Source organism: Pseudoliparis swirei, chromosome 4 (genome assembly GCF_029220125.1).
Source record: "Pseudoliparis swirei isolate HS2019 ecotype Mariana Trench chromosome 4, NWPU_hadal_v1, whole genome shotgun sequence".
NCBI lineage: Eukaryota > Metazoa > Chordata > Actinopteri > Perciformes > Liparidae > Pseudoliparis > Pseudoliparis swirei.
This window is the reverse complement of record NC_079391.1, coordinates 22,190,821-22,211,849: the sequence shown is the minus strand read 5'-3', so window position 1 is coordinate 22,211,849 and position 21,029 is coordinate 22,190,821. Positions and strand designations below refer to the sequence as shown.

At 43.9% G+C, this 21,029-nt stretch overlaps 3 protein-coding genes across 4 annotated transcripts; 1 reads left to right on the top strand and 2 right to left on the bottom strand.

Moving 5' to 3' along the window:
• Positions 1-3,680: 3,680 nt before the first annotated feature.
• On the bottom strand, positions 3,681-8,304 carry LOC130192735 (hatching enzyme 1.2-like). Of its 2 annotated transcripts, none has more exons than XM_056412871.1 (10): positions 8,216-8,304; positions 7,742-7,772; positions 7,602-7,667; positions 7,062-7,214; positions 6,663-6,780; positions 6,336-6,514; positions 5,564-5,645; positions 5,082-5,206; positions 4,788-4,874; positions 3,681-4,598 (listed from the first exon to the last, which is right to left on the bottom strand). In XM_056412871.1, exons 1-9 carry the CDS (start codon positions 8,276-8,278, stop codon positions 4,819-4,821), a joined length of 873 nt encoding a protein of 290 aa, XP_056268846.1. In that variant the 5' UTR covers positions 8,279-8,304; the 3' UTR covers positions 3,681-4,598; positions 4,788-4,818. The 2 variants fall into 2 exon arrangements, with proteins under 2 accessions (XP_056268846.1, XP_056268847.1); XM_056412872.1 differs by having other exon boundaries at positions 3,681-3,974.
• A 3,090-nt stretch (positions 8,305-11,394) lies between these two features.
• On the top strand, positions 11,395-13,886 carry LOC130192740 (hatching enzyme 1.2-like). The gene is made up of 9 exons (XM_056412877.1): positions 11,395-11,406; positions 11,535-11,633; positions 12,204-12,257; positions 12,374-12,529; positions 12,705-12,825; positions 12,914-13,092; positions 13,329-13,410; positions 13,523-13,647; positions 13,748-13,886. Coding segments are annotated over exons 2-9 (807 nt in total). The 5' UTR covers positions 11,395-11,406; positions 11,535-11,545; the 3' UTR covers positions 13,750-13,886.
• Positions 13,887-15,815: 1,929 nt separating this feature from the next.
• LOC130192736 (hatching enzyme 1.2-like) lies at positions 15,816-18,308 on the bottom strand. The gene is made up of 9 exons (XM_056412873.1): positions 18,297-18,308; positions 18,080-18,168; positions 17,445-17,520; positions 17,173-17,328; positions 16,877-16,997; positions 16,610-16,788; positions 16,292-16,373; positions 16,055-16,179; positions 15,816-15,954 (listed from the first exon to the last, which is right to left on the bottom strand). Coding segments are annotated over exons 2-9 (819 nt in total). The 5' UTR covers positions 18,158-18,168; positions 18,297-18,308; the 3' UTR covers positions 15,816-15,952.
• Between the last annotated feature and the right edge of the window lie 2,721 nt (positions 18,309-21,029).

Genomic DNA, 21,029 nt, shown 5'->3' with positions numbered 1-21,029 from the left:
TTTTGTTAAAGCAAACGCTTGATTCAAAACAATATTTAAATTATTTTAAAAGGGGTATTTCTGCCTTGCAACTGCGCACACAAACAGCACATACATTGTTGTTCCCATATGGCGACTGCACTCTGACTATAATGACTCTCGAGGCTTTGGCATTTTCATTTGGAGCACGCTGTAAATAAACGCTATAAACAAATGCAATATGTTTATTCTCAGAACACTCATAGCAGTATCAGACACATGACTGTACAGTTTTGTTTGTCATTGCCAAGACACACAAATTGGTACTTGTGGCACAAATATTGGTCTTGTTGCTTGACGTTAAATTAATGAACACACTTCTTTTGTGCAGAAATACATACGATTATCTCCATAACACACATCATTACAAACTAACAGGGTGCATCCAAAGTCTCTAAATTGCATCCCCGTTTCCTTCACTTGCGTCTGGAAAGACACACAGAAACCATGCGAGGAGAGAGGAAGCAAGGGAACATGTTTTAAGAGAAATGAGAGATCCTTTCCTCACAGCTGAATCCGCGAATGAAGCCCTAGTTATCATCAGTGTACTTATACTAATAAATACACAGTTATCATCATTGTACTTATAATAACATATACACAGTTATCATCAGGGCCATATTAGAGGTGTTTCAAGATTCAAGATTCAAGATGTTTTATTTGTCACATACACACACAGGGTGTGCAGTGAAATGAAAGTGGCAATGCTCAGCAGGAATGTGCAAGGGCAACAAGTACACACTATTTACAATAAAAAACAACACAATATTTACAGTAAGTGTGTGTGTGTGTGTGTGTGTGTGTGCCTAAGAGGGGCAGTTGTGTGGGTCTATGTGGGGGTCCTGGTGAGGTCGGAGTTCACAATCCTGATGGCCTGAGGAAAGAAACTCCGCCTCAGTCTCTCTGTTCTTGCAGCGTGACTACGGAGGCGCCTGCCTGACCGCAGCAGCTGAAACAGTCTGTTGTTGGGGTGGTGAGGATCCTTCATGATCCTGCCGGCTCTGGTTCTGCACCTCCTGGTGTACAAGTCCTGCAGGGTGGGGAGTGTAGTTCCAATAGTGCGCTCAGCCGAACGCACTACTCTCTGCAGAGCCTTCCTGTCCTGAGCGGAGCAGTTGCCAAACCAGGCTGTGATGCTTCCTGTCAGGACGCCCTCTACAGCTCCAGAGTAGAAGGACTGAAGGATCCTCTGGGAAACTTTAAATTTCCTCAGCTGCCTGAGGTGGTAGAGGCGCTGCCTTGCCTTTCTCACCAGAGTGTCTGTGTTTGTTGACCATGTCAGATCCTCGGTGATGTGGACTCCCAGGTATTTATACCCGCTCACCCTCCCCACAGTAGTCCGTTAATCCCCAGTGGTGAGTACGTCCTCTGTTGTTGTACCCTCCTAAAGTCCACAATCAGCTCCTTAGTTTTGGTGACATTCATGATGAGGCTGTTGTCCTGGCACCAGAGTGACAGATCAGCAACTTCCTCCAGGTAGGCCTTCGCCGTTGTCGGAGATCAGGCCCACCACCACTGTGTCATCCGCAAACTTGATGATGGTGTTGAGCTGAACCTGGCCACACAGTCATGTGTGTACAGGAGTACAGTAGGGGGCTGAGGACGCAACCCTGGGGATCCTGTGTTCAGGGTGAGGATTTGGAGGTGTGTCTGCCCACCCTGACCACCTGTGGCCTGGCGGTCAGGAAGTCCAGGATCCAAGCACACAGGGGGTGTTCAGTCCCAGCTCAATCAGCTTGCCGCCAGTCTGGAGGGACTATGGTGTTGAAAGCTGAACTATAATCAATGAACAGCAGTCTGACATAGCCCCCCTCTGGCTGTCCAGATGAGAGAGTGTGGTGTGCAGTACCTGGGAGACAGCATCATCCGTGGATCTGTTTGGGCGATAAGCAAACTGCAGCGGGTCCATGGAGGAAGGAGGAAGGCGCAGATGTAGTCCTTTATCAGCCTCTCAAAGCATTTCATGACCACCGAGGTGAGGGCCACGGTCGGTAGTCATTCATACATGCTGGAGAAGCATTCTTGGGCACAGGGACAATAGTGGATCTCTTGAAGCAGGCGGGGACCACGGACTCAGCCAGGGAGAGGTTGAATATTGTGGTGAACACTGGAGCTAGCTGGTTAGCACAGGTCTTCAGTACTCGCCCAGATATGCCATCTGGACCTGCAGCTTTCCTGGTGTTCACCTCAACAGAGCCCTCCTCACTCTGTGCTCGGTCACAGAGATTTTGTGTTCATCCTCATCGGTAGAACTCACCTCGGCTACGCTAACGGTGTTGTTGTTAGCCGGCGAGCTAGCGCTGTTGTTGCTAGCCTCAAACCGTGCATAAAATGAGTTCAGGTCGTCCGCTAGGGATGCGTCGGCACTCACCATAGCGGGGTCTGCTCTGGTAGTTTGTGATAGTCCGTAGCCCCTGCCATAGGCGCCTGGTGTCGCGCTGCTCCATCTGTGATTCCACTCTGTCTCGGTACCTCCTCTTGGCGTCCTTCACCGCTCTCCTCAGTCCATAGACCGCTGCCTTGTACTCGTCCATGTTGCGGATACAAGACCGGAGTTATAGGCAGCAATGCGGGCGCTCACAGCTTCACGGATGGATCTATCAACCCACGGCTTTTGGTTAGGAAAGACCCTAACTTTTACCGTGGAGACGATGGTGTCCGTTAGCGTTGCTATGAGGCTCATTGCTACTTCCGCAAACTCGCTGACGTCACTGGAACTGGATTGGATCATGTCCCAGTCGACGATACGTAGAGCGTCCTGTAGCTCAGCCTCTGATTGGTCAGACCACCGCTTCACGTTCCTCGTCACTACCGCTTCCCGCGCGATCCTTTGTTTATACTCCGGAAGCAGAAAAATGGCGGCATGGTGTTTTCTCTCTGTTACCTGTTTAACTGTATTGAGTATTTATACACAGTGTGTGGTATTTTTACTGTCTTCTGTGTCCTGCTTATAAGCGCTGGACAGATTTCTACCTATGCGTTTGTCTTATTTATTAATTATTTGGGTCTTTTGAAATTGTGATTGTGAAGTATTCTTTTTTAAATTTTTATATTATGGTTTCTCTTGAACACTGTAATTAATTTCTTACGGTGCGTTCACACCAAAAGCGAAACTATTTTTCGCGTCGCCCAAAACGCGTGAGTTTACTCGCTCGACCATTCGCCATGTTCAAGCCATGAGCGTCGAGACACTCCGCGAGGGGCGGGGCTTATCTCCGTGTCTTGTCGGAACACAAGAGCCGATTGGCCCGAGTTGCGAGATGACGGGATTCGGTCGCGCGAAAAAATAGTTTTGCTTTTGGTGTGAACGCACCTTTAGGCTTAATGTTTCAGGCTAAACCTAAATTATATCACTCATCAAACCCGACACTCTGGAATGCTCGAGCCACGATGTAAATTAAGATAAATTATGTGGAAAGTGTTTCCTCTCTTCCGCTCTCTCTGAATTCAATTAGATACATGAAATAAGTTATAGAGAAAAAATAGATCATTAAAAGACAAAAAACATTATAAATGAAGAAAGTTCTTTGTATAAATAAAGTTTAATCTGTCAGGAAGCTACAACATGTTTGAAAGTTACTAAGAGATGTGAAGAGCCATTAGCTCCGTGTAACTGTAATGGTTACAGGTACTGGAACCCAAAAGCATGACAAACACAGGAATGCAGGGGAAGGCTGTTTACTTAATCTTTCAGGCAGGGTCAAAACCGGGTGGTCAGTCAAACAGGGCAACAAATCCAAAAGGGGCAGGCAAACAGGGTCGTAACAGGCAGATCAGAACTATTACTAGGAATTCGCTGGAAAGTTTGGCGGTGATACAAAAGACAATCTGGCAGAGGACAAGTGGAAGTGAGGGATCTAAATAGTGAGGGACTAATGAGGGGATGGGCTGCAGGTGAGAAGGGCGTGAGGACCAGGTGAAGGGAATGAGGGACAATCAGGTGAGGATGACAATATCTGGAATGACAGGAGAGTTAATTAAACGTGTAAACAGGATTAATTTAACTAGGATGGTGGGGAATTCGTGACAGTAACAAAGTAAAACCCACACTTGGAACAAAGAGTTTTAAAATAATAAAAAAAGGAACATTTGGTGGATTCTCCGGACTTCTGGGCGGGTCTCTGTGGAGAGCGGGGTGCAGACAAACATGACGATAAATAACCATCCGTGTAACTGCCGATGACTGAACGAGGTAGAGGAACGAGAGGCACCTCAACAGTTCCAGAAAACCCTTCACATGTATTGTTGGTGTGCTTATCCCTGTGTTAGAGGAACCTTGAGTTTCAGTTGTTTCTTATTTAGGTTCAAATATGGAGCAAACACACACATGCTAATTTTAAGATATGTAAATATTGTTATTATTATTCATTATTAATATATATATCAAGCTCATGAGCAGTTAGTTATGTTGGGGTACATTTATGATGATGGACACTTTTATTTCTCATAAGAACAGCACAAATATATTTCATCAAAGCCTCATTAAAGGGAGTTCAGAAAGCACAAGACACATTTGTAGTTGTCCTTAGATGACCAAAATAAAGAGGTTGCATCACTTTGTCTCATTTCCTCTTGATTTCCTGTTGGAAGAAAAACGGGATTTGTTCAATCTCTTAATGAATGTGTGTACATGCACACAAACAGACATACATGGTGGGGGTGCAATCACTATCTTAGAATGGCAAGATGCAGACTTTACAACAAATAAAAAGAGCAACACTTCCTTTTGTAAATATGTACAGCCAGGCTCATCTGAGTATCGTACTTACGTTACATCGCGTTGACGATAGACTTCCATCTCTAGAGGAAATGCTTCCTTTGCACAGGTTTCAGGTCAGGGCTGGGAGCAGTCGAATCTGACATGAATTGAAAGAGACAGTGAACTCTGTAGAAGCTGCTTGGTTTCCTCATGCTACTGCTACAAAGCATACACACATATACAGGTGTTGATCTTCCCCGGTGGTTCAATCCCACTTATGGCTGAGAGTGCTGGTGGGAGCCAGGTAGCAACACAGAAGTTTAGTTGTGGAGGTTGTAAGCTGCTTGAGTACAAAGATACGTACTGCAGCCATAGAGGCGGTTCACCCGAAGGATGTCCGTGGGACTCATCCGGGTGGCTCTGCCGATGGAGACATTGCTGTCGGGGATGGGAAGGATGGTCGGCATCCTGTTCCTAGAGAAGGCGAACCTGTGGTGCAATATATACACAGAGGCGATGAGGGGTTGTGTCCACCTGGACGGGTTTACTGAGAGCTGATGTACAGACAGGCTGCGAGCTTCACCTGCATTAAGAAGCTGAAAGCTGAAAACATGTCGCCTGACACAAAACCTCCTTATGAAGTCGTTACGGCTGACATGTTAGCAAACAAGAGAAACGTCGTTATTTATTTGGAGTTGCGTTTGTGTCCTGATGAATATGGCTTATGTGGTAATTTTTTGAAGGTCAAGATCACATTTTTTCACGTCTGTCTCAAAACAATATTATCACTGAAATAATCAGATCAGCTGAACATTATAATGTGTTTTAATATACATGAGACGCTACCTTCCATAGTGCATGATAGAGTTGTAGTCGTAGGGAGTGCCAAGGTTCAATGTTCGGATCCTCCTGAAGTTTCTCTGCATTCCTGTAAATGATCACACAGCTCAATCAGATGTGTTTCCACTACACGACTGCTCCGATGATATATGATAAAGTCATATTATGATCTGATATGATTGGTCAGCACTTCCAGTCGTCTGCACCTGTGTTGTCACCTTCTTCACAGGGGTACTCACTGGGTGGGTCACACAGAGTCGAAGGTACTGCTATTGGTGGCTGTATATTTGTGACATCACAACCTTATGGCTGACGGCTCCTTTTAAAGGCAGCGTTTCTGAATACGTTCACTATATCTATAAGGCCTAGACCTGGTTTATGATCAAAACCGAAGGGGAATCTAACTTTCTACAATATGAGACCTGGAACCTTTTTTCACTTGAGAGCTTAACATTACTTACAGTCGGTTGTGTTATTTGTGGAGACCTTATTGAGGTTGTGTCTATCTATGTTGTGTTCTATTATTCGTCATAATAATAATGGACCTGTCCTTGCAGAGCACTTTTCTAGTCTTAGGACCACGAAAAGCATTTTAACAATACATGACATCATTCACCCACTGATGGGAGGGGCTAAGGTTCGCCCTGGATATTAGGAATTTGGGGTGAAGTGTCTTGCCCAAGGACGCATCGACATGGGATAGTGGAGCCCGGGATCGAAGCGCCGATCCTCTGATTGTAGGAGGACCCTGCTCACCATAATAATAATAACAACCCACCAGGAATAATGTTATCCAGCAAGATGCGAACATGCTGGTCCCGGTCGGACCGGGTCTGCTCATGGTTGAAGCCCAGGGCGTGCAGCAGCTCGTGTTGGATGATTTGCCGGAAAACACAACCTTGGCGACTCAAAGACACAACCTGGCCTCGACCCCGACGCCCGATAAACGAGAAACAGCTGAAAGAGAGTAAATCAAAGCTCCAGACAGTGAAACAGATGAAGCAGCACCGTCGATAATAAAATACATTGCTTCTCCGGGGTGTAAATAAGAGTCTATGAGATCATATTCATGAATGCATATGTGGTAGTACGTTGTGGTCCGTACCCGGAGCGTGACTGGATGTCCACAAAGTCCGCCTGTCTGTTTAAGGGGGTGAAGCGGATGCAGGTGGAATCAGCGAAGGAACGCAGACCTTGGATGATGGTATTTCTCTGTCCTCGGTCTTGACAGGGGGAAAAAACACCCCTCAAAAAAACCATTTATTATCAGTTTATCGCGGTGACAGAATCTGTCCACAGGAAGACGTAAAAACACCTGACTGTCCTGAAGTGCTGAACCTGAAGTACTTTGAATCATTTCAATGGTCGTCCCTGAGGTCTTTAGGACCAAATGTTGCCATGATGACTCACACGCACGCACAAAAACACACACACACACAAACACACACACACACACACACAGGTGAAACAACTGGGGAAAACAAGCGCTGCCCTCAGTACCTACCGTAGTCTCTGGAGATGCGGTAGGGGACGTAGACGTTGCCATCGCTGGCTTTGGGCCACAAGCAACCTCGTCGTGTGCAGGGATCGGCGTTCTCTAGCCCTGTTGGCACCGCGATGTCACCAAACATCACCAGAGGGTCATCGAAGTTCTTTCCTGAAAAATGACGTGAGCATAATCGAGAACATGTTGTCATCTTTTTATGAAGCTGCATTTCATGTTCTTGATTAAAGGGCTGTGTTCTGAGACGGATACGACCACTCCTCTCCCACCAACACACCATCTATTGATTGGTGTCGATGGATATATTTGGTCTCTTTTTCGTGTTTGACATAAAATAATGACAAATTAGGGTCCATGTCCACAAATTGTAAGATTGCATTTCACATCTGGTCTTAGTGTTGTCTGCAACACCAGCATTATGTTCTGTTTCTCATGTTTGAAAGATGTCTTTGTCATTTCAATATTCAGTCCTATCTTTGAGGTTAGATTATTATTATTGGGCATTTTCTTAAATTAATTAAGTTGCTGTGATGAACATACCAACATTAATATTGGCCTTCTCTAACAGCGTGGAGACGCTGAACTCGTCATCCTCAATGGTGTTGCCTGTGGAAGAGAGACAATGTGTATGAGGTTCTTGATGTACCGAAAAATATTTACAGAATTGTCTTACATCTTACCAGAGTACTCCTCCCCTTTTTCTAAAGGACCCTGTGATTAGACAAAGTTGGTTAATTGTAGCTCACGAAATGTAAAACTTTTTTTCAATGTAAAATCAGATACAGTTCATTTCCAGCAGAGTTTGGACTTCTATAGAAATAGCATGTAGAAACTAATCTATATTTTAAGTTCATGTCATCTTCAAGATAGAAAAAGATACATTTGAGCATTCCTACATTTCATTAGATTGGAATGCAATCCACAAACTACGAAGTATAAAATAAAACACAGAATCACATTTAGCGTTTAGCCATTTACCAAATTCCCAACGATTCAATTAACAATAAAAACAACAATAATTTAAATCACTATACATTGTAAATGATTGAAGAAAAAACAAATATATGTTCCACATTTCATTTAAAATTGTGTGATAATAAATATTATGTATTTACATCTAATAATCGAGACATAACTAGTGTGCTGATGCTTACCTGAACGGTGAAACTGTGGACGGAGCAGAAGAGGACACAGAGTGCAGCCGCCTGGAGGATCATGGCTGGTTATTGGACAGCAGCAGACCGAGCCTGAGGGAACAGAGGTGTTCATCACTTATATAGGAGGAAATATAACGAACTTCCATCCTAATATGGAGCACTGCTCACCACACACTTGTTGACAAATTCAGTGCAACCAGAAGTGGCAGTTATTTCTTCAAACGGACTGGTTTGTGTAAGATGTGGTCTTTGCTTTCTTCTGTTTGTCCATAGGAATCAACAGATTACATATTTTATAACAAGCAGTTAACTGACTAAAACAGTTTTGAGATTTTTTTCATCTTTCAGTGGAGATTTCATCCTAAATTTAGTCTCTTCTGCATATTTCAACATAACTTCAGAAAACGTGTTTATTTGTGTTGCACATTTCAACAACAAGGCAATTAAAAGTTCTTCTACAATAAACTGAGTGAGTTTCATAGTGACATATGTATGTTTTTATAGCGACTAAAAAAAGAGGAAATAGATGAGGAGAGGAACGTTGGGCAGAATTAAATGTGAATAAAAGAGTGTATAAGAGTTTGTATATTTTCCTTAATCTTTGAAATGTGGATTTTAAATCAAGGAGATGAACATATTGATGTGTGTGGACCTGGTTTGACTGAAAACAGCTGTTTTATTGAGAGGGGAGGACATCTTTTGCCCAAGGATATATAATGTATTAGAATTATTTCCAGCTAAAAAGGATTGTCTCCGTGGTGATAATGGAAACTGTGAAGGGAATATAACTTAAACCACCTACTGATTCTTTAGAGGTCCTATGAAGCGGATCTGATCATAATAATAACAACAGAACAGCTGTTTACACAGCCCCTCTGTGTAGTTACAGTCTGAACTGCAGAGCTGCAAACAACTTTGTTGAGTTGACCTGACTTCTCCAAAATGTGGGCCCTGTTGCAAAGTGTGTTTGAATTACACACCGTCTTGTAACACCTTAAAAAGAAGAACAAGGACCACGAGGAAAAATAGCTTGAATTAAAGTTTGAGACGTAATAACAGTGGAATAGTCATAAAAAGATCAGGGTTGGAATGTAATTACATGTACTCAAGTACTGTAACGAAGGTACTTGTACTTTTTACTGAACTACATTTATTTGGCAGGAAAGGAAAATAAATCCTCTCATAAATGATGATGTTCTATTTTGGACATAAAGAAAATCATAATTAGCCCAAAGTTTACCAGCTGCAACATAATAGTGCATCAATAATTACAATCCAGGACATATAATATGTATTATTCTGCAAACAGCCCTTCTGCATAGTGAGTACTTTTTTAATTAATTGTAATAATTAATTAATTTTAAGTATTTAAGTATATTTTAATAATTAATTAATTTTTAAAGTATATTTTAATGCCGACATTTACTTGTAACAGAATATTTTGACTCTGTAGTATTGCCATTTTAACTTAAATAATAGATCGGAGTACTTCTGTGAAAAACTATCATGAGATAATGTTCTGCTTTAATTGTATTGATCCCTCGTTTTAATAAAACATAACCAATAAGTAGCTTCAGACCAGTGAAGGACATGAAGTCGAGACTCTGGCATGGCAGCGTGACGTCCCACATTGTGACTTTCTGGAATCGTTCTGCTGCAACAACTTGTCATCACAGCCAGACGTTTCCAAAGAGAGCGTGTGGCTTTGTCTTGTGACATGTCTGTTGATGTCCCCAGAAGACGGATTCAGTGTGCAGGAGGCCTTTGTGTCTTTTTAAACAAAAATATTCTGTTTGTGCATAATGTCAAAAGGGGGAAAAAAGGGAAGAAACCTTCAGGAGAGCAACAGAGGAGGATCCCTCTCCAGGATGGACAGGTGCAATAGATGTCATGTGTATAGAGGGACAGATTTAGAGTTTAAATACATTCAATGAATATGACAGAGTGTATGAATAGTTCATAGTAGGCATATTCCACGATGGAGACCTCCACGATCCATCAGGCAGATGGAGGTAGAGAGGAGGAGTGGGCGGAGTCTCAACAGTGGGCGGAGTCTCAACAGGACAGTGGCGTGGTCGGTAGCAGGAATTCCACGACCCAGACCTCGATGATCCATCAGGCAGATAGGATCTATGTCGTCTCATAGAGTCCGATGACCCCATGAGACGTGAAGTCAAAAGGACTCCGGGGAGAAAGCAGAGTTAGTAATGTGTGAGAGATGAAAATTCATCCCTAAGGACAGAAAAAAGAGGAGATAGGTGCTCAGTGCATCCTAAAACGTCCCCCGGCAGCTATAAGCCTATAGCAGCATATCAAGGGGCTGGACCAGGTGAACCTGATTCAGCCCTAACTATAAGCTCTGTCAAAGAGGAAAGTCTTGAGTTTACTCTTAAACGAGGTGACTGTGTCTGCCTCCCGGACTGAAATTGGAAGCTGGTTCCATAAAAGAGGAGCTTGATAACTAAAGGCTCTGGCTCCCATTCTACTTTTTAAGACTCTAGGAACTACAAGTAGTCCCGCATTTAGTGAGCGCAGCTCTCTAGTGGGGCAATATGGTACTACAAGCTCCTTAAGATATGATGGTGCATCACCAATCAAGGCTTTGTAGGTTAAGAGAAGAATTTTAAAAGTTTTTTAAAACTAAACAAGCGTCCGTCATTCATACACTTTTATTGAGAATGTGTGAAATAAACTGAAACGTTGGAGGCAAATTAATAATCAAGCAGACACGAAATCACTGTTCATGTTGAGAAAAAATTCTAATTCTTGTCTTTTCCACAAACTGATTCTCACAGGGACCTTCTGGAATGAAACAACATGTACAATGCAGCTCCTTTGAACTGTGCCTTTAAATATATGTGCAATTACAATTCGTAAGTTATAACATTTGATACAAGTAATTAATCCCAAAATGAACTGCCAATGAGGAATAGTTGCATATGAGCTGGCAACTTTGAACTTTCTGCAGCATGAAGTGAATTTACCTTTCCGACCTTTTCTTACAAGTGTTCAATTCCCACCCATGTAGAAAAGTGTACAGTCGGCGTATGTGACCGATAAGCCTGTGGATTCAGCTGATACTGTTTTAGGAACAAGATAATCCATATTTGGGCTCACTGACGCAGTCGAACGTGTATAAAAACCTGGAGGGAGACCTCAGCAGCACAAGTCCACACTCAGGATTCAAGGTGAGTTCAGCTGCAAACGCCTGAAGCTCTATATGCAATAAAAAAGTGTTCCTTTTCTTTCTGCAGCTCGGTCTCACTGTGTCTGCTCTGACTGGAGGCCGGAACTGATTCCTGTCTGTGTCCTGCAGGTCTGCTAAGGATGGCTCGCATGTCTGTGTTCAGGTTCTCCGCTGTGGCTCTGCTGCTGCTGTCCGCCTGCTGCTGGGCCGACAATGAGGTAGATCTCAGCGAGAGAGGAGCAGTGAGAGATCTGGTCCTTCGTCCACCTTCCCACACGTTGTTGAAACATGTTGAACGTCCTCTGTCACGGTCACCAACATGAACAGCCTTCTGTCTCTCACATGAAGCCACTCGTCTTCTCCACATCCACAAAGCAGCTGTTCGGAGGTTAAATAGAGCATTTATTTACACCTCAGCGGAGTTTCCCTGTTGTTGAGTCGTGTTGAGTTCATTTCTCTCAGATGATGATGCACTTTGAGTCGTACGGAGCACTTTATCCCAAAGCTTCATGTTCTATGTTGCTGAACGTGTGTCTCTTAATCTCTTTGTACTTCTGAGCGGTTTAACATGAAACTGCCATTTTAAGAAACTGTGTCACGTTGACTTTGAGCTGTAACTTCTGGTTGTGTTTCTAATGTGTTTGTCTTCCCTCCTCTCCCCCCACGCTGAACCTGCAGGCAGGTATGTGATCTACTCTATTCTGATGATCATAGCTCAGTGCTCTGACCGATGTATTTGTACACAAAGTGAAACTGCGTTGTTGTTGATGTCACTGTGCAGAGGACGTTGCAGAGGAGGACTCATGGAGCTTTCTGTCTCTGAGCTGCTGGAGAGAGCCAACAGGAATCTGAGTGAGTGAGCTGCTGTGGTCACCGCGCTCCTCCAGACAGCTGCTGGTAGTTCGATTCTCTTCTTCTGGTCGCAGCACTTCAACAGGTGTCTGAGCGGCTGCTGTGATGTGTTTCAGTCCGCTCCGCCGATGACCCCATCCTGATCGGAGGAGACATCGCCATCGACAGCGAGGCCGAGAGAAACGCCGACCCCTGCACCAGCCGAGGCTGCAAGTGGGGAAAGTTCAGTGATGGGAAGGTCTACGTTCCTTATTACCTCACCAACCACTTCTGTAAGGGTCACACACATACACACACACACACACTGTCCATTTACTGGAGGCTTTCACTTCTAATTCAGCAACTTTGACAACAAGGAGCTCGACAATCTGTCAGATATGTGGGTCCCGTAGGGTCCTCTGTGTTTCACGGGAAACAGCTGATAGTTGTGTGCTGCGGTCCCACCAGCGTCCAGAGAGAAGGCCATCATCACCCGTGGATTGGAGTCTTTCTCTTCCTTCTCCTGCATCCGCTTCAGGCCCACTAGAAGCAGCGACCGCGACTGGCTGAGCATCGAGTCCCAGAATGGGTAAGAAAGGAACAGTCGTGGAACCGCTCACAGTTGAGAGCTTCCCTCAGACTTCGGTGTCGTTTAACTCATCTCTGGTCCCCTCCAGCTGCTACTCCTTTATCGGCCGTCGTGGAGGGAAGCAGGTGGTGTCTCTGGCCCGTAGAGGATGCCTCTACCACGGCACCATCCAGCACGAGGTGCTCCACGCTCTGGGCTTCAACCACGAACAGACCCGCTCCGACAGGGACAACCACATCAGAGTCATGCTGCAGAACGTTCAGTCTGGTAATGCAGCTGTTTGTGGATCTGACACATCAGAGAGGAGAGCCGGGGAGGATGAGAACATTCAGAGAAGAGACTTATAAAACAAACACAACTCATGTTGGAAACTTCTGATCATTAGCCGCTCTTTAAGGGAGCTAACGGCTCCTTCACATGTCCAGTTCAAGAAATGACATTTTAAATGCAAATTTAATGTCAATTATAATGTTAATGTTCTTCTTCTTCTTCTTTAATTCCAGGAATGGAGCACAACTTCAGGAAGATCGCCACCCTGAACCAGGGCACTCCCTACGATTATGGCTCCGTCATGCAGTACCACAAGTGAGAACAAGAGGCTTCACTTGGGCCCTGCTGTTAGTCACCATGTGTGTGTGTGTTTCTGTGTGTTTCTGTGTGTGTGTGGTTCCCTCTAATGCCCCGTGCCCTCCTGCAGATATGCCTTCTCCAAGAACAACCAGCCCACCATGGTCCCCATCCCCAACTCCAACGTGAACTTCGGCAACGCCAAGGAGATGAGCCGCAACGACATGGCCAGGCTCAACAACCTCTACGGCTGCTGTGAGTGTCCACACGAGCACACTGACACTATCCACGCTCCACACAATGTCCACCTCTCACTGTCCGACCTGATCCACCTCTGTGCTGTTCCCCGCTGCAGAAGAAGCCCGCTCAGATGTCCTGACAGGACGCACAGAGGGAAGATGTCCTCCTGGTGCTCTGTGAACAGCAGAGGCTGCAGACCTGAACTCATCACCTCAACAGTCAATGATGCCCCAATAAAGACACTTTGACTGGAACACGGCTCTCTCTTTGCATCTTTCATCACAACCGTGTGGGTTTCCTCAAACGCTGACTGAGCATATTCACTCAATCATTTGTATTTTTATTCAGAAGTTCTGTGACAAGTGTGATGAGGACATTCAAATGCCTCCAAGTTGTCGACTGAATATGTAAAGGAACTTAGAAGAACTTAAGAGGATAACAAACCAGCTCCAATGGCCATCGCTATAACTATCTTGAAAAGATATTCAGTTCAAAACAGGCTAATTGCCAAATCTAATTTTTTTTTCACAACTACAACTTTGTCTGCATTATTCTAACAAATTAGTTGGACTTTTTTGGGTCTGATGGTTTTTTAAACTTGGTCTGAGGAAATATTAAAATTTTATGAGATAGGATTTTAGAGTTTTCTTAAGCTGTAAGCCATAATCAGCAATATTAAAAGAATAAAAGGCTTGCAATATTTCAGTTGATTTGTAATGAATCCAGAATGCATGACATTTTTGTTTTTTTAATTGCATTACAGAAAATAAAGAACTTTATCACAATATTCTAATTTTCTGAGACAGTCCTGTATATGATGGATATTTAAACACATCTGGTAATTCATTTACACGTTTGATTGGTTTGGGGGAAATAATTAATTATGCATCATGCTGGCACACCAGGGGATTGATTTCCATACCTGAGTCATTTTGAGCTTAAACATTTATACATTTTGGTACTTGTGAATCAGAGTTAAGTTTAGAGCGCATGAAGTGAGATGATAACATACTAAACTAGAATGGGCACTCGGTAGAGCGCATACCTTCGCATATCACAAGATTGGGCATTGAATTATGAACATTTTGGCATTAGTTGCATGCCAATTGGACAAAAATGTATCGTGCTATGGTAAAAAAAGAGTTTGACCTTTCCATGACGTTGACCTTGACCTTTGACCGATCGATCCCAAAATGTAATCAACTGGTCCCCGGATAATAAACAATCATCCCACCAAATTTCATGCGATTCGGTTCAATACTTTGTGAGTTCTGCGAAAGATTTTGACCTGTTCATGACCTTTGACCTTTGACCCGATCGATCCCAAAATCTAATCAACTGGTCCCCGGATAATAAACAATCATCCCACCAAATTTCATGCGATTCGGTTCAATATTTTTTGAGTTCTGCGAAAGATTTTGACCTGTTCATGACCTTTGACCTTTGACCTTTGACCCGATCTATCCCAAAATCTCATCAACTGGTCCGCGGATAATAAACAATCATCCCACCAAATTTCATGCGATTCGGTTCAATACTTTTTGAGTTTTGCGAATAACACGCATACAAATAAATAAATACACAGCGATCAAAACATAACCTTCCGGCATTTTCAATGCGAAGGTAATAAAAACAGTTGAACTAATTTAATTTAATTTAGTTTGCCATTGTTTAGGCCAGTAGTTTACAGCATTTTCTGTTACACTTCAGAGGTAGAAAAACGTTTATGCTCCAACAAATTGTAACAGAATGGTTGTTGCTGAATTTCTATTGAACTAAATGGTTGTGACTCCTCCTTCCTCCCTATTTTTTAAATAATAGAATAAAGAAATTTGTAAACCAGATTGCTCCATCAGACCCAAAAAAGTCCAACTAATTTGTTAGAATAATGCAGACAAAGTTGTAGTTGTGAAAAAAAAATTAGATTTGGCAATTAGCCTGTTTTGAACTGAATATCTTTTCAAGATAGTTATAGCGATGGCCATTGGAGCTGGTTTGTTATCCTCTTAAGTTCTTCTAAGTTCCTTTACATATTCAGTCGACAACTTGGAGGCATTTGAATGTCCTCATCACACTTGTCACAGAACTTCTGAATACAAATACAAATGATTGAGTGAATATGCTCAGTCAGCGTTTGAGGAAACCCACACGGTTGTGATGAAAGATGCAAAGAGAGAGCCGTGTTCCAGTCAAAGTGTCTTTATTGGGGCATCATTGACTGTTGAGGTGATGAGTTCAGGTCTGCAGCCTCTGCTGTTCACAGAGCACCAGGAGGACATCTTCCCTCTGTGCGTCCTGTCAGGACATCTGAGCGGGCTTCTTCTGCAGCGGGGAACAGCACAGAGGTGGATCAGGTCGGACAGTGAGAGGTGGACATTGTGTGGAGCGTGGATAGTGTCAGTGTGCTCGTGTGGACACTCACAGCAGCCGTAGAGGTTGTTGAGCCTGGCCATGTCGTTGCGGCTCATCTCCTTGGCGTTGCCGAAGTTCACGTTGGAGTTGGGGATGGGGACCATGGTGGGCTGGTTGTTCTTGGAGAAGGCGTATCTGCAGGAGGGCACGGGGCATTAGAGGGAACCACACACACACAGAAACACACAGAAACACATACACACATGGTGACTAACAGCAGGGCCCAAGTGAAGCCTCTTGTTCTCACTTGTGGTACTGCATGACGGAGCCATAATCGTAGGGAGTGCCCTGGTTCAGGGTGGCGATCTTCCTGAAGTTGTGCTCCATTCCTGGAATTAAAGAAGAAGAAGAAGAACATTAACATTATAATTGACATTAAATTTGCATTTAAAATGTCATTTCTTGAACTGGACATGTGAAGGAGCCGTTAGCTCCCTTAAAGAGCGGCTAATGATCAGAAGTTTCCAACATGAGTTGTGTTTGTTTTATAAGTCTCTTCTCTGAATGTTCTCATCCTCCCCGGCTCTCCTCTCTGATGTGTCAGATCCACAAACAGCTGCATTACCAGACTGAACGTTCTGCAGCATGACTCTGATGTGGTTGTCCCTGTCGGAGCGGGTCTGTTCGTGGTTGAAGCCCAGAGCGTGGAGCACCTCGTGCTGGATGGTGCCGTGGTAGAGGCATCCTCTACGGGCCAGAGACACCACCTGCTTCCCTCCACGACGGCCGATAAAGGAGTAGCAGCTGGAGGGGACCAGAGATGAGTTAAACGACACCGAAGCCTGAGGGAAGCTCTCAACTGTGAGCGGTTCCACGACTGTTCCTTTCTTACCCATTCTGGGACTCGATGCTCAGCCAGTCGCGGTCGCTGCTTCTAGTGGGCCTGAAGCGGATGCAGGAGAAGGAAGAGAAAGACTCCAATCCACGGGTGATGATGGCCTTCTCTCTGGACGCTGGTGGGACCGCAGCACACAACTATCAGCTGTTTCCCGTGAAACACAGAGGACTCTACGGGACCCACATATCTGACAGATTGTCGAGCTCCTTGTTGTCAAAGTTGCTGAATTAGAAGTGAAAGCCTCCAGTAAATGGACAGTGTGTGTGTGTGTGTATGTGTGTGACCCTTACAGAAGTGGTTGGTGAGGTAATAAGGAACGTAGACCTTCCCATCACTGAACTTTCCCCACTTGCAGCCTCGGCTGGTGCAGGGGTCGGCGTTTCTCTCGGCCTCGCTGTCGATGGCGATGTCTCCTCCGATCAGGATGGGGTCATCGGCGGAGCGGACTGAAACACATCACAGCAGCCGCTCAGACACCTGTTGAAGTGCTGCGACCAGAAGAAGAGAATCGAACTACCAGCAGCTGTCTGGAGGAGCGCGGTGACCACAGCAGCTCACTCACTCAGATTCCTGTTGGCTCTCTCCAGCAGCTCAGAGACAGAAAGCTCCGCGGAGTCCTCCTCTGCAACGTCCTCTGCACAGTGACATCAACAACAACGCAGTTTCACTTTGTGTACAAATACATCGGTCAGAGCACTGAGCTATGATCATCAGAATAGAGTAGATCACATACCTGCCTGCAGGTTCAGCGTGGGGGGAGAGGAGGGAAGACAAACACATTAGAAACACAACCAGAAGTTACAGCTCAAAGTCAACGTGACACAGTTTCTTAAAATGGCAGTTTCATGTTAAACCGCTCAGAAGTACAAAGAGATTAAGAGACACACGTTCAGCAACATAGAACATGAAGCTTTGGGATAAAGTGCTCTGTACGACTCAAAGTGCATCATCATCTGAGAGAAATGAACTCAACACGACTCAACAACAGGGAAACTCCGCTGAGGTGTAAATAAATGCTCTATTTAACCTCCGAACAGCTGCTTTGTGGATGTGGAGAAGACGAGTGGCTTCATGTGAGAGACAGAAGGCTGTTCATGTTGGTGACCGTGACAGAGGACGTTCAACATGTTTCAACAACGTGTGGGAAGGTGGACGAAGGACCAGATCTCTCACTGCTCCTCTCTCGCTGAGATCTACCTCATTGTCGGCCCAGCAGCAGGCGGACAGCAGCAGCAGAGCCACAGCGGAGAACCTGAACACAGACATGCGAGCCATCCTTAGCAGACCTGCAGGACACAGACAGGAATCAGTTCCGGCCTCCAGTCAGAGCAGACACAGTGAGACCGAGCTGCAGAATGAAAAGGAACACTTTTTTATTGCATATAGAGCTTCAGGCGTTTGCAGCTGAACTCACCTTGAATCCTGAGTGTGGACTTGTGCTGCTGAGGTCTCCCTCCAGGTTTTTATACACGTTCGACTGCGTCAGTGAGACCAAATATGGATTATCTTGTTCCTAAAACAGAATCAGCTGAATCCACAGGCTTATCGGTCACATACGCCGACTGTACACTTTTCTATTCGGGTGGGAATTGAACACTTGTAAGAAAAGGTCGGAAAGGTAAATTCACTTCATGCTGCAGAAAGTTCAAAGTTGCCAGCTCATATGCAACTATTCCTCATTGGCAGTTCATTTTGAGATTAATTACTTGTATCAAATGTTATAACTTACTAATTGTAATTGCACATATATTTAAAGGCGCAGTTCAAATGAGCTGCATTGTACATGTTGTTTCATTCCAGAAGGTCCCTGTGAGAATCAGTTGGTGTGTCTGCACTGTGTCTGTTGGACACATCAGGACTCTGTGTGAAATAAATATACATATTGACAACAGATGCCTAAAAACCAAATGATTAATATTCATAACAGGAGAAAAGACAAGAATTAGAATTGTTTCTCAACATGAACAGTGATTTTGTGTCTGATTATTAATTTGTCTCCAACGTTTCAGTTTATTTCACACATTCTCAATAAAAGTGTATGAATGACGGACGCTTGTTTAGTTTTAAAAAACTTTAAAAATTATTCTCTTAACCTACAAAGCCTTGATTGGTGATGCACCATCATATCTTAAGGAGCTTGTAGTACCATATTGCCCCACTAGAGAGCTGCGCTCACTAAATGCGGGACTACTTGTAGTGCCTAGAGTCTTAAAAAGTAGAATGGGAGCCAGAGCCTTTAGTTATCAAGCTCCTCTTTTATGGAACCAGCTTCCACCTTCAGTCCGGGAGGCAGACACAGTCACCTCGTTTAAGAGTAAACTCAAGACTTTCCTCTTTGACAGAGCTTATAGTTAGGGCTGAATCAGGTTCACCTGGTCCAGCCCCTTGATATGCTGCTATAGGCTTATAGCTGCCGGGGGACGTTTTAGGATGCACTGAGCACCTATCTCCTCTTTTTTCTGTCCTTAGGGATGAATTTTCATCTCTCACACATTACTAACTCTGCTTTCTCCCCGGAGTCCTTTTGACTTCACGTCTCATGGGGTCATCGGACCCTATGAGACGGCATAGATCCTATGTGCCTGATGGATCATCGAGGTCTGGGTCGTGGAATTCCTGCTACCGACCACGCCACTGTCCTGTTGAGACTCCGCCCACTGTTGAGACTCCGCCCACTCCTCCTCTCTACCTCCATCTGCCTGATGGATCGTGGAGGTCTCCATCGTGGAATATGCCGACTACGAACTATTCATACACTCTGTCATATTCATTGAATGTATTTAAACTCTAAATCTGTCCTTCTGTACACATGACATCTATTGCACCTGTCCATCCTGGAGAGGGATCCTCCTCTGTTGCTCTCCTGAAGGTTTCTTCCCTTTTTTCCCCCTTTTGACATTATGCACAAACAGAATATTTTTGTTTAAAAAGACACAAAGGCCTCCTGCACACTGAATCCGTCTTCTGGGGACATCAACAGACATGTCACAAGACAAAGCCACACGCTCTCTTTGGAAACGTCTGGCTGTGATGACAAGTTGTTGCAGCAGAACGATTCCAGAAAGTCACAATGTGGGACGTCACGCTGCCATGCCAGAGTCTCGACTTCATGTCCTTCACTGGTCTGAAGCTACTTATTGGTTATGTTTTATTAAAACGAGGGATCAATACAATTAAAGCAGAACATTATCTCATGATAGTTTTTCACAGAAGTACTCCGATCTATTATTTAAGTTAAAATGGCAATACTACAGAGTCAAAATATTCTGTTACAAGTAAATGTCGGCAGTAAAATATACTTTAAAAATTAATTAAGTATTAAAATATACTTAAATACTTAAAATTAATTAATTATTACAATTAATTAAAAAAGTACTCACTATGCAGAAGGGCTGTTTGCAGAATAATACATATTATATGTCCTGGATTGTAATTATTGATGCACTATTATGTTGCAGCTGGTAAAGTTTGGACTAATTATGATTTTCTTTATGTCCAAAATAGAACATCATCATTTATGAGAGGATTTATTTTCCTTTCCTGCCAAATAAATGTAGTTCAGTAAAAAGTACAAGTACCTTCGCTACAGTACTTGGGTACATGTAATTACATTCCAACCCTGATCTTTTTATGACTATTCCACTGTTATTACGTCTCAAACTTTAATTCAAGCTCTTTTTCCTCGTGGTCCTTGTTCTTCTTTTTAAGGTGTTACAAGACGGTGTGTAAATCAAACACACTTTGCAACAGGGCCCACATTTTGGAGAAGTCAGGTCAACTCAACAAAGTTGTTTGCAGCTCTGCAGTTCAGACTGTAACTACACAGAGGGGCTGTGTAAACAGCTGTTCTGTTGTTATTATTATGATCAGATCCGCTTCATAGGACCTCTAAAGAATCAGTAGGTGGTTTAAGTTATATTCCCTTCACAGTTTCCATTATCACCACGGAGACAATCCTTTTTAGCTGGAAATAATTCTTATACATTATATATCCTTGGGCAAAAGATGTCCTCCCCTCTCAATAAAACAGCTGTTTTCAGTCAAACCAGGTCCACACACATCAATATGTTCATCTCCTTGATTTAAAATCCACATTTCAAAGATTAAGGAAAATATACAAACTCTTATACACTCTTTTATTCACATT